We start from the raw sequence: 9,883 nt of genomic DNA, 5'->3' as shown, positions 1-9,883 counted from the left end.
GATCATTTTTAGTGTGCTGAGTGTTGGAAGACCTAACTTACTCAACTGCAAATAAATTATATTTTCACAAACAGCACTTCCCCAGTTTTCTTTGCAGAAAACTAGGGCACAAAACAGGACGAGGGCTTCCCCCCCCACACTGTGCTTTCCCCCAAGTTCTTCACCGACCCAAACAAATCTACGGAAAGGCACATCTTCCTATTTCCATTGTTTTTCATGGGTTAAGTATTTCTAGCATTCCCCTCCAGATTCATGGAGCTGGGAACTGTTCCCACGGGCGAGTTCCTTTTTTCTCAGTGATAGGTTCTCAACTGTAGAAACTTTCTACCAAATAAGTCACTTCGCTTAATGCAATGACAAGCGATGGCTTCCTAAACATAATGAAGATATTCTTGCCGAAGTAACGCTCCTTCCACTTACATTCCTTTAAAATGGAAAAAAGCAAAACTGAAGAGAGGAAATCATGTAAAAACGGCGTCCCAACCATCTGGATCTGTTAGCAGCCATTACATTAACGAACCTAATGAAACAGAGGATTGCCAGGTTTCGTAAGCAAAGTTTCAGAAGAAATTTGCCTTTTGCTTAAAACACATGTAAAAAGCTACAATTACTGAAGAAGAAATTTCTTTAATACAATCTAGATTTCTTATTTTGGACGAATAATTTAGGATCGCCACTTATATGTTTTTTTGGACTGGGCTTTGCATAAAATCCCCATGACACGGTCAGTTCAGGTGCTGTTCTCACCAGCTCAAACTGTGGCTGTTTCCCTCTCAAAAGCTGAGTGTTCGAGCTTTCCCTAAAAGTTGCAGAGAAGCACAAATGTTGGAAGACAGTTTTGAGTAAAATGCGTTCCAATAAAAACGTCCCTATTGCTCGGCAGGACTCGAATTTCGGGCGCGTGTTTTAAGCATGTTGTTGAACAGCCACAATAAGCACTTCCACTGAGTTGATTGCTCGGAAATGCCCGAAAGAGCCCATTTTACTGGGGACGGAGCCCTTTGAAGTGGCGCCCCAGAGCAGGGCGCAGGCCCAGGCTTCTGCCGCGCTGGGAGAGGGAGACATAAAGCAAGTTGTTATAACCTGATGGCCCTTCTCATTACGGTGACGAAACGTATCGTGTTGCCGTGCGTATGTGCTAATCTGGCAGTATTGGTTCATCTCGGAAAACGCTTTCTGTAGCAAGAAGACACACGTGGGAAAAACCTGAACGCAGCTCACAATGTGGTCACATCCCTCCCAAAGCCCTCTAACCCTGCCATTGTTTTAGGCTGATATTAAGTCGGATTCAGATGCAGTCAACCATCTTTTAATTAAATTTACATTGTAACTGGCCTTTGTGCTCTATAAATAGAAGTTACTACCTCCATTAGTTAATATGGCTTAAATTTTTTATTTCAAGGTAGAAGGAGGTTCACGAACCCCTGCCGTAAGGGTGCAAGTCTGAGAGATTTATTTCTGATGCAGTTGGAAGTTCTTACTTTCTGGAGTGGGGGGTGGGCGTTGAAAAATAAGCATTGCAAACATCATCACTACAGCCGAAGCAGTTTATTTTTCACACGCTGACTAGCCAGCTACTAAGATTTCAAACTGTGAACAGGCAGGGCTGAAGCAGGAATTCACAGTGTGTAAGGGTTACATCAGAATATGCGACAAAAAAAAAAAAGCCAGCTGCCCCCACCTCCGTTGTGGTGGGCAGGAAGACGCTGTCCAGGTGGCTCGCCCCTCTCTGTGCATCGGTGTGAGAAGAGGCTGCCCCAGGGGAGGGGGGGACAGTTTGCCTCACGGACGTCCAATCTGCGCCCCCCCCTCCAGGTCGGTGACTGGGCTCCATGCCGTCTCTGTTTCCTGAAAGCCTCAGGAGGAGGAGACAGCGGCACGGGAGGCCACCTCAGCTGCAGAGGAAATGTGGAATCAGCTTACAGCGGCCGCCGCACTGGCTCTTTGCACCTGAGATTCTCCTCACTGCACCCCACTCAGACCGGAGCAAGCCCCGTGTTCCTCACGCCCTTAGAAGAGAGAAAGTGGGTCCCATGGCCTTGTAGAGAAAGTCCCCAACAAAGGGATAGCTTGGGTGACAGTCTCACAGACACAGGGGTTTTCTCTCTTCTCACTAACAGAGAACGTTTCACAAAAATGTTCCTATTCTTAGGATCGACTCTCAGTGTGAAGGGGTCTCTTCCCTCAAACCCGCCCCCCCACAAACACAAACCGCCCCCCCCCAACTGTCCCACAGCTCTTCCCCACTCTGTTACACACGAGACACTGTCATGCTCTCTGTCCCCTGGAGAAGGCAGACTGCCCACACCCACAAGGGTCTTCTTCGAAGCCACAAGGGAAAAGTGTTGTTGCGACATACATAGAAATATTGCAGGTACAAAGCTTCCTTTAAAAATTTCAAACCACAGGGTTCCAGCAAGGCTTTCTACTGTCCTCTCTGCAGGGTTGCAGGGCCTCCTGAGCGTGCTGGCCGGTGACAAAGACGTGACAGACGGGCCTTTCCCGGCTGTGTTGTCTGAGCCTGCCCTCTGCTCCACTTGTGCTGCCCATTTTCAATTCCGCACCGTCAGCAACAGAAGTGGGCCTGTTCTTGGGGAGGAGGGCGGGGCCCCTCCACCTTCGCGAGTGACTCTAAAAGGCCCCGTGGGTCTTTAAGGAGGGAAAACGGACTTTCTCCTTTGCCTTTGCCATCCCTGGAAAATCTACAGAGCATTTTTCAAGTTTTCCTCAATCATTAGGAGACACGTATTTTCTTGCAAATTAATTCTTTTTAACTCCTTATGATAGCTTTGAATCCCATAAAGAAAGATGAATTATCACATACTGAGCCCAAGCTGTGACACAGGAGGAGACAAATAGAGACCCCCACTGTGTCTAACAATGTAGAAGAAATTCCAGACGCAACAGAAAAACTGTGTCCTTCTCCCCAGACCTCCAGGCTGGAGAGCCCGGCGCCGACGGTGGAGGGCACTGTCGCTTTGCCGAACGACGCGCTGACCCGCGCTCCCGCTCTGCGCCACTCGGTGGTCCGCAGCTCAAATTTGTTAAGTAACGACCACCTGTGGCACAGCCACCAAACGTCTTGGGCTGGGAATGTGTGCAGTCCTCACCCTGTGTGGGGAAGCTGCGGCGGGCAAGTGCACCTTCCTTTCCCGCCACGCGCGGGCCGGGGGCTGGCATGTAGACCCTGCTCCCTGTGACTGTCTGCCTGGACTCGGGGTCAAAGGGTGAGATGTGTGGCGTTTCGGGGCTGCACCGAGTCTCTCCTCGGGGCGGTGCGCTGTGCTCACACTTCTGACGGAGACACACGCTCCGCTGTCCCTGCTGAAGGGCACACAGACCTGAGAACAGTGTCATCGGAACCCTGAGGGGTGAAACCCAGGTTTGCCCGGCCGCAGTGGGCCGGGATACGGAGCGTTTCCACTCAGAGTTGACACGTGGGCTCACACGTGCTATTTCCTGCCTACTTGAAAGTGCACCAGCCCCGGCCATTTTTCACACCCACTGTTCATAAACCACAGAAACAAGCAAGACCATTTAGAGGCGCAAACACCTGGGTCTCTGCGGCCCTAGAGATGCAGGAACAGCACGGCGTCCAGGAACAGGGCGAGGCCACTGTCCCCACCAGACGTCCTGCCCCTGGGGGAGGACCATCAAACCCTCTATTCGTCATCCCTTCGCAGTGCTGCCCCATGTCTGCAGGCAGAGTTAACACACGTGCAGCAAATCCTCCTGCAAAAGCCCCTGCCCCAGGCCCTGAGGCCAGCGGCCCTGCACGCCCACCGGTCGGTCACACAGTGGGGTCACCAAACAGTGCCACGAGGTCCCTCTGGCGAAGAGGACCAGGGCCGCCAAGGAACGAAGACTAAGTGGCACCGCACCTGCAGGGTTAATGACACAGTTCAAGATGTAACAGCCACACAAAGGAAACCCGTCCTCCGTCCTTGAAGAAGGATAAACACTTGTGCTGCACGAGGTGGGCATCTGAGAGGCCGGCCGCGCGGGGCCAGTGCGCGGGGCTCCGGTTAACACTCGGGCTCAGTGTTAACACTTCACAGCACCACGACCAGTCCTGTCGCCAAGGTCAACAGCACAGATGCACTAATTGTATGATGCGCTTGACATCTAGTGGCCACCCCTGGCAGGCAGGGCAGGAAAGGTTAAGTCAGCAAGGCCTGTCTCAGCTCCTCCAACGACCCACCTTCAGGGCGCCGCCCGCGCTGGCCGGCTCTGCAGCCCCCCCTCCTCCCAGCCCTCAGACAGCAGGGCAGAGGCCGCTGCCGGAAGGCTTTCCTGCGCGCAGAGGGGTGGGGGTCCTCGGGGGCGAGCACAGCAGCCACACGGGGGCGAGGGGAAGAGCCAGGCCCACCGAGGACGGGGTTGGGGCCCACTGTGTCACCAGATTCTTTGCTGGGCATCCTTTCAGCCGGGAGAGCTCTTCCCTTCAATTAGCAAACAAATCAGCCCTAATCCTCACCCGAGTAGAGCCTGCCACGTTATTTTATTATTTCGATTAATATTTTATGCCTCCTGTAACGCAACTTGCCGTATTGTTTGCTTGGAACGAACAGACAGCCAACTGCATGTGAAACCTTAAAGGTGTTCAAGTGAGAAGAGAAAGCCTAACAATGGGGGTTTTTAAACACAAAAGTTTATTTAAGGCAATATGAAAACCTGTGGTTTTTACAGATTCTGCTCATGGCCGATTTCCTATGAAGTCTGCAGCAAGGTGACACGTGCTGAGGCGGCAAGCCTGCTCTTCTTCACGAGCCCAGGACAGGCGGGCCTGTTTCTGGCAACAGGAAAGGGAATCGTGTAGGAAAATACAAACGCAGGAACAAAACCCTCAAAAATTGCCCTTCCCCAACTATTCTGCAGCATGAAGAGGGTGCGTAACCTCATTAGGCAGTTAAGAAGATTTTAATTTTACTTGAATAAAAGCCTGTGCCAGTACTTACATTTAAGAATGCTAAATTCCAGCTGGGGCTCAGTGCACAGAGGGAAACCTCGGTTTTGCTCTGAATTCCCCCCAAAAGAGAAGGTTCTGAGAGCTACCTTGAGGAGAATGGGAAAGCCTGGGAGATTGCAGTTGGGATGAAATCTGACCCACTTTGGCCATCATCCTGTATACAAAAAATAATCAGCTTGCTAAGCAATTCCTGCTGTGGGTCCTTACCTTCTTCTTTCTCTGGCTCTGAAAAGATCTAAAAATACTGGGTGACCGTACGTTGAGGAAGTTTAAAATGTCCATACAAACCCCCACTGTTACCTAATCAGCTCTTCCTCTGTGAGGTGGGAATTAATTGGCAGGCCTTCTGGTGGCCACCGAAGGATGCCTTTTAAAATGGGTTCAGCTTTTTAAGTGTTATTTTTAAAATAAATGTTTGCAAATTCCCCCTTTCCCCTCTCCCTCTTACTTACTTTTCACCTTTCACGTCTCAGAGAAAACAATCTGCCTACCAGTGTTAGAAAGTCGCTTCTGCGGGGTTTCCTTTCGAATGCTGAATTGTAAATGTGTCCTGTGTGTGTGTGTGGGGGGGGGGGCTCAAGGCAAACCATGCAAATACAGATAAAAGAGGAAAGACCTCTGCACTGAAGCCTGGCGGCCTCCCTCCCCCGAACTTAAACACAGCCTGCGGAGACCCCTGCTCAATTCTTAAATCACATGCTCGCCACATTTAAAAGGATTTTTTAAGATAGCCATGTGACTGAAAATAAAAACACACTTTGAAGCAATTAGTGCCCAACAAACAAAACGCAGGATGGCAAATTGTTTTAAATTATAATATCCTTTTGTTCTTCTTTAAACACATTTTCTCTCTAACGACAATAAAATACATCTTTACGAAGCTGTATTTTATATGATAAAGGATAGCACTATTACACCTTTTAAAGTTCTTAGGAGTGTTAACTGAGCTTCTGTCATTAGAAGTTTTAATTACTTTTGCTCAGAACAAAAATATTCAGCTGGCTCAAAGGATTTCATTATTGATGACATCCATTTAACTGAACCCTAAAGCTGCAACACTTATTTCTAAATTTCCAGAAATAGTTGAAAGACTGTTCCCATTGGGAACGTAAGTCTCTGTCGTTCTCAAATTTTACAAGGTAACTCCGCAACTTCACAAAAATCATTATTACTTTTTCTCATTTTAAACACACCATCGTGTTTTGCTCCTGCAATGATAAGGTTTGGATGGCACCAAAGCTATTTTTGGATAGCTACCTTTTTTATCACTTGCCTAAAAACCAAAGTCTGAAAAAAAAGTCCTATTTCTGTTTTTCAGAAATAAAGTCTTTTTTTTTACTGTGAATTAATGTGGTTGTGATCTTTGCCACCCCATGCTACACTACAATTTTACACAGAATGTTTGTTTTGTGTGTGTGTGTGTGTGTGGCATTATGAATAACCTCCAACGTTACTGTATATATGTATCTACTGCTTTAATTAATGTCACACCCAAAGTGATACAAAGGAATTATTTACTTTGCTTCTAAAACACTGTAAACTTAGTTCACTTGTAACTTCATGCACCGTCTGTTTATTTCCACTGTGTTCAACAAAGTTAAAATGTGGAGAAGATCTCATTCGTGCTGGAGTAATTTAGTTTTCACAACCATTTATCTCGCAAACATATTTTAGTCACCTTCCTGACGACGAGCAGCACTCCTCCAGGGAGCCGAGCACAGAGTGTCTTTTATGCTCTCTGAACAATCAGCTTCAGAATAATCAAGTCAGAAAGCACTATTTTTTACATAGTTTGCCGAAACTATCCCCAAAACAATCCAGGAAGCACACTACTGGACCAAGGCTCAGCCCGACAGGCTGTTTTCGGCCTGTTGCAAAGTACGACCAGAAACTGTGTTAATGTCTGGGGTGCAGCTCAGAATGGCGGAAAAACACAGGGTTGGCAAAAACTTTAATCCTCCTGCCGGTATAAAACCTGAATGGTTCACCTCTAAATAAATTCAGTAACAACCAGGGGAATTCAAAAGAGAACTTGTAAATAATTTATTCCATCCTAGGTTTTCAAATATGAGCTATATACCCCTAACATGTTTACACTATTAGGTTCACCAAGCTCACATTTCTGAAGTGAAATTAAAAATGAATAGCAGAGCCTCAGCATGTTAATTGTTAAATACCAGGGGTTTTACTCTATTAATTAAAATATGCTTTAATAAAAGGAGACATTGCACATTTTGATAACGACCCTACAAAGCTGAGAAGTATTTACATTGTTGCATTTTGGGGCGCCTGTGAAAGCCGATTTTGAGCTATTCAGGAGCCACAATAATAAAGCTTTAAAATTCCTCGCTGGGATGCAATGTAGCTCTTTTGAAGGGAAGACTGTCTTTCTCATTCGGCAGAAATAAATCCATTCATTTGATCATGTAGTCATTGAGGGCAATACAAAACAAACCAAGTGTGAGAAATTCTCTGTGATGAAGTAAACAAAACAAAAAAATCCATTTCCATGACAAAAAGATTCTTTGTCCCTAATCCACCCACCATATGCAGGCGTTTCTTTTTAGCGTATCTCCGGTTCCAATCTTCGGTGACGAGGCCGCACAGCCTCGGCGGCCTCGCCTCCGAGCGACAGAAAGGCCCAGCTCACGAATTTTATTTAACGAGTTCCCGGCCTCGTCCTAAGCGTCTTCCCCTTTCTGCGTCCTGACGCACTGGGTACCTGCTTTGTCAAACTTCCCCACACCGTGTGATCAACGCACATTCCTGTGATTTTCTGCGGGAAGCCTAATTCTCCTGGTAAAATAAGATGCGTATCGGCCTCCGAACAACTTATAATCGGTTAATCCAAAAGTTGGCCGGCGTGTTTTTTACGGAATGAACTATCCGATGTCCGCGCTGCGGTGCAGCTGTGCCTTCCCCCCCCGCCCCCGCGTCCGGGTGTCGCACTCTGGGGACCCCGAAGGCCCTGGGCAGCACCGCGCGGACTCGGGCCCCAAACTTCCCGGGAGGAGGCCGGGCCGCCGGCGCCGGGCTCACTAGCGCGGCGGCTACCTTCACTTGGGACGAGGAGGAAGTCCCCGCGGCGCCGCAGAAACGCAGGAGCAGGCCGAGCAAACTTAAGAGTCGCCAGGACGTGCCGGGTCCGCCGCGTGCACAGAACACCCCTCAGCGCCGCGGCCGAGCTCACCCCGGGTTAAGTCCCCAGGCGGCCATTAGGCAAGGCCGGGCGACAGTGCCTGCTCGCTTCGGAACCGGGTCATTGGCTTGTCATCGCGCCGGGACTCGCAGCTCTGCGGCTTCGGGCGCACGAGGCGGACTGTGCGGGGTGGGGGCAGGCCAGGGTCCAGGCGGCTGCGACCGCCGACCGCCCGAGGCCCCCGGCGCCGAACAAAGCTGCCCGGCCCGCGTACAGCGGTAAGTGAGCCCCGGACGCGTAACCGCCTCTGAGCCCGCCCAGGGGACGCCGGGGTCGCCGAGGCCAGCTCCGGGTCCGGGAGCAGAGAGCCCGGGGGGCAGCGTGGAAGAGGCGGCGCGGAACCCTCCAGCCCCCGCCCAGTCCCGCGCGCAGCTCCCCAACTCCCAGCGGCTGAGCCAAGTTTACTTCGTCCGCAACTCTCCTAGCCGTGCGCTCTGGCGGAGGACCAGTCACCGCGGCCCGCCTGCTCGGGCCAGGCGCCGCGCGGCAGACCCTCGTTCGCTGGATTCAGGGACCCAACCCGTCCTCCGCGCGCGGTCGACCCCGCCGCCCAGCTGTCCCCAGCCCCCCGCCACCCCGCGGCCCCTCACCGTGCTCAGGAGCCCCTTCCGGCGGCGGCAGCTCCTCGTCCGACTTGAGGTGCTGGGGCTTGGCCTGCTTGCGCCGAGACATGCTGCTAGCGGCGCGCGGGCCCCACGCGGGGCAGCGGCATCAGCGGGACGGCCGGCGGGGACGGCGCGGGGCGGCCGGGCGGGCGCGGGGCGCGGGGCGCGGGCGGCGGCGGCGGCGGCGGCTGCGCGGGCCGCGCATGGGGCTGAGCAATTAGGCTGGTGAATAATGCATGTCCATTAGCGGAGGGCCGCGCCGATTGGCCGGCCTCCAGCGGACTCTGGCGGCCTATGCAAATGAGGCCGCGCTCGCAATTAGCGACCGCGCGGGCTAGGAGGCGGCCGGCGCCCGGGGACCTGGGAGCGCGCGGCCCGGCACCGCCTACATCGCGGGCTCTGCGCTCCCCGGCGCCCAGGTACCGTTCGGCGGCCGGGAGCGGGCGGGCGCGGCGGCTGCCCCTGCCCACGGCGCAGGCAGCAAACTTTGGTGGCGTCCGCGCGGCGCCGTCTCCGCCGGCGCGCCGGGCTCACCCCTTTATAGAGTGTCTGCGCCGCCGCCCGCCCGCCCCCCCCGCCACCGCCGCCCGGCCGCCCCTCCCGGAGCGAGCGGCCGCGGGCAGGGCTCCGGCCGGCGCCTTTGTCTCCCAGGCCGCTCGGGCGCCGCGCCTCCTGCGCTCCGGGGCGCGGAGGGCCGGCGGGCCGCCTTCCGATCCTCGGTGGCGGGTCGCTGCGTGGCTCGGCGCGCCCTCCCCGCTCCGGCTCAGGTGCCCCCTCTCTCCGGACCTTCTCTCCGGGCTTCGGTCCCTTCCTGGGGCTCCCCCGGCGGCCGGCGCGGCTCGGAGGCTCGCAGCCGGAGCGGAGCGGAGTGCGCACGCCGGGGTGGCGGGACTTCGGCAAGACCAACTTTCCGGTTCGGAAGCGGCGCGGGCCGCGCGGCTCCTCCCCTCCCCACCCTCGGTCCCCCCTCCCCTCCGCTCCCCCCTTCTCCCCGCCCCCCCCACCCCGGGCCTTTTCGACTACGGAGCGCTCGCCCCGCCCGCCGCCACCACCCGGGCAGCCTCGGTCCCCTCGCCCGCCCGCCGAGCCTCCCCACCGCCAGGGCTCCTT

General features: G+C 53.5%; 1 protein-coding gene across 1 annotated transcript in view; it reads right to left on the bottom strand.

The window, feature by feature from the left end:
• SALL3 (spalt like transcription factor 3) overlaps nt 1-8,840 on the bottom strand; it is a 17,805-nt gene extending 8,965 nt beyond the window's left edge. The window contains exon 1 of the mRNA XM_053912948.1: nt 8,759-8,840. Within this exon, the coding sequence (XP_053768923.1) occupies nt 8,759-8,840 (82 nt within the window). The remainder of the gene's footprint in view (nt 1-8,758) is intronic.
• Nucleotides 8,841-9,883: the final 1,043 nt, after the last annotated feature.

This window comes from Desmodus rotundus, chromosome 10, assembly GCF_022682495.2.
Source record: "Desmodus rotundus isolate HL8 chromosome 10, HLdesRot8A.1, whole genome shotgun sequence".
Classification (NCBI taxonomy): domain Eukaryota; kingdom Metazoa; phylum Chordata; class Mammalia; order Chiroptera; family Phyllostomidae; genus Desmodus; species Desmodus rotundus.
Note: the sequence above shows the minus strand (reverse complement) of the source record. Positions and strands in the feature narration are given on the sequence as shown.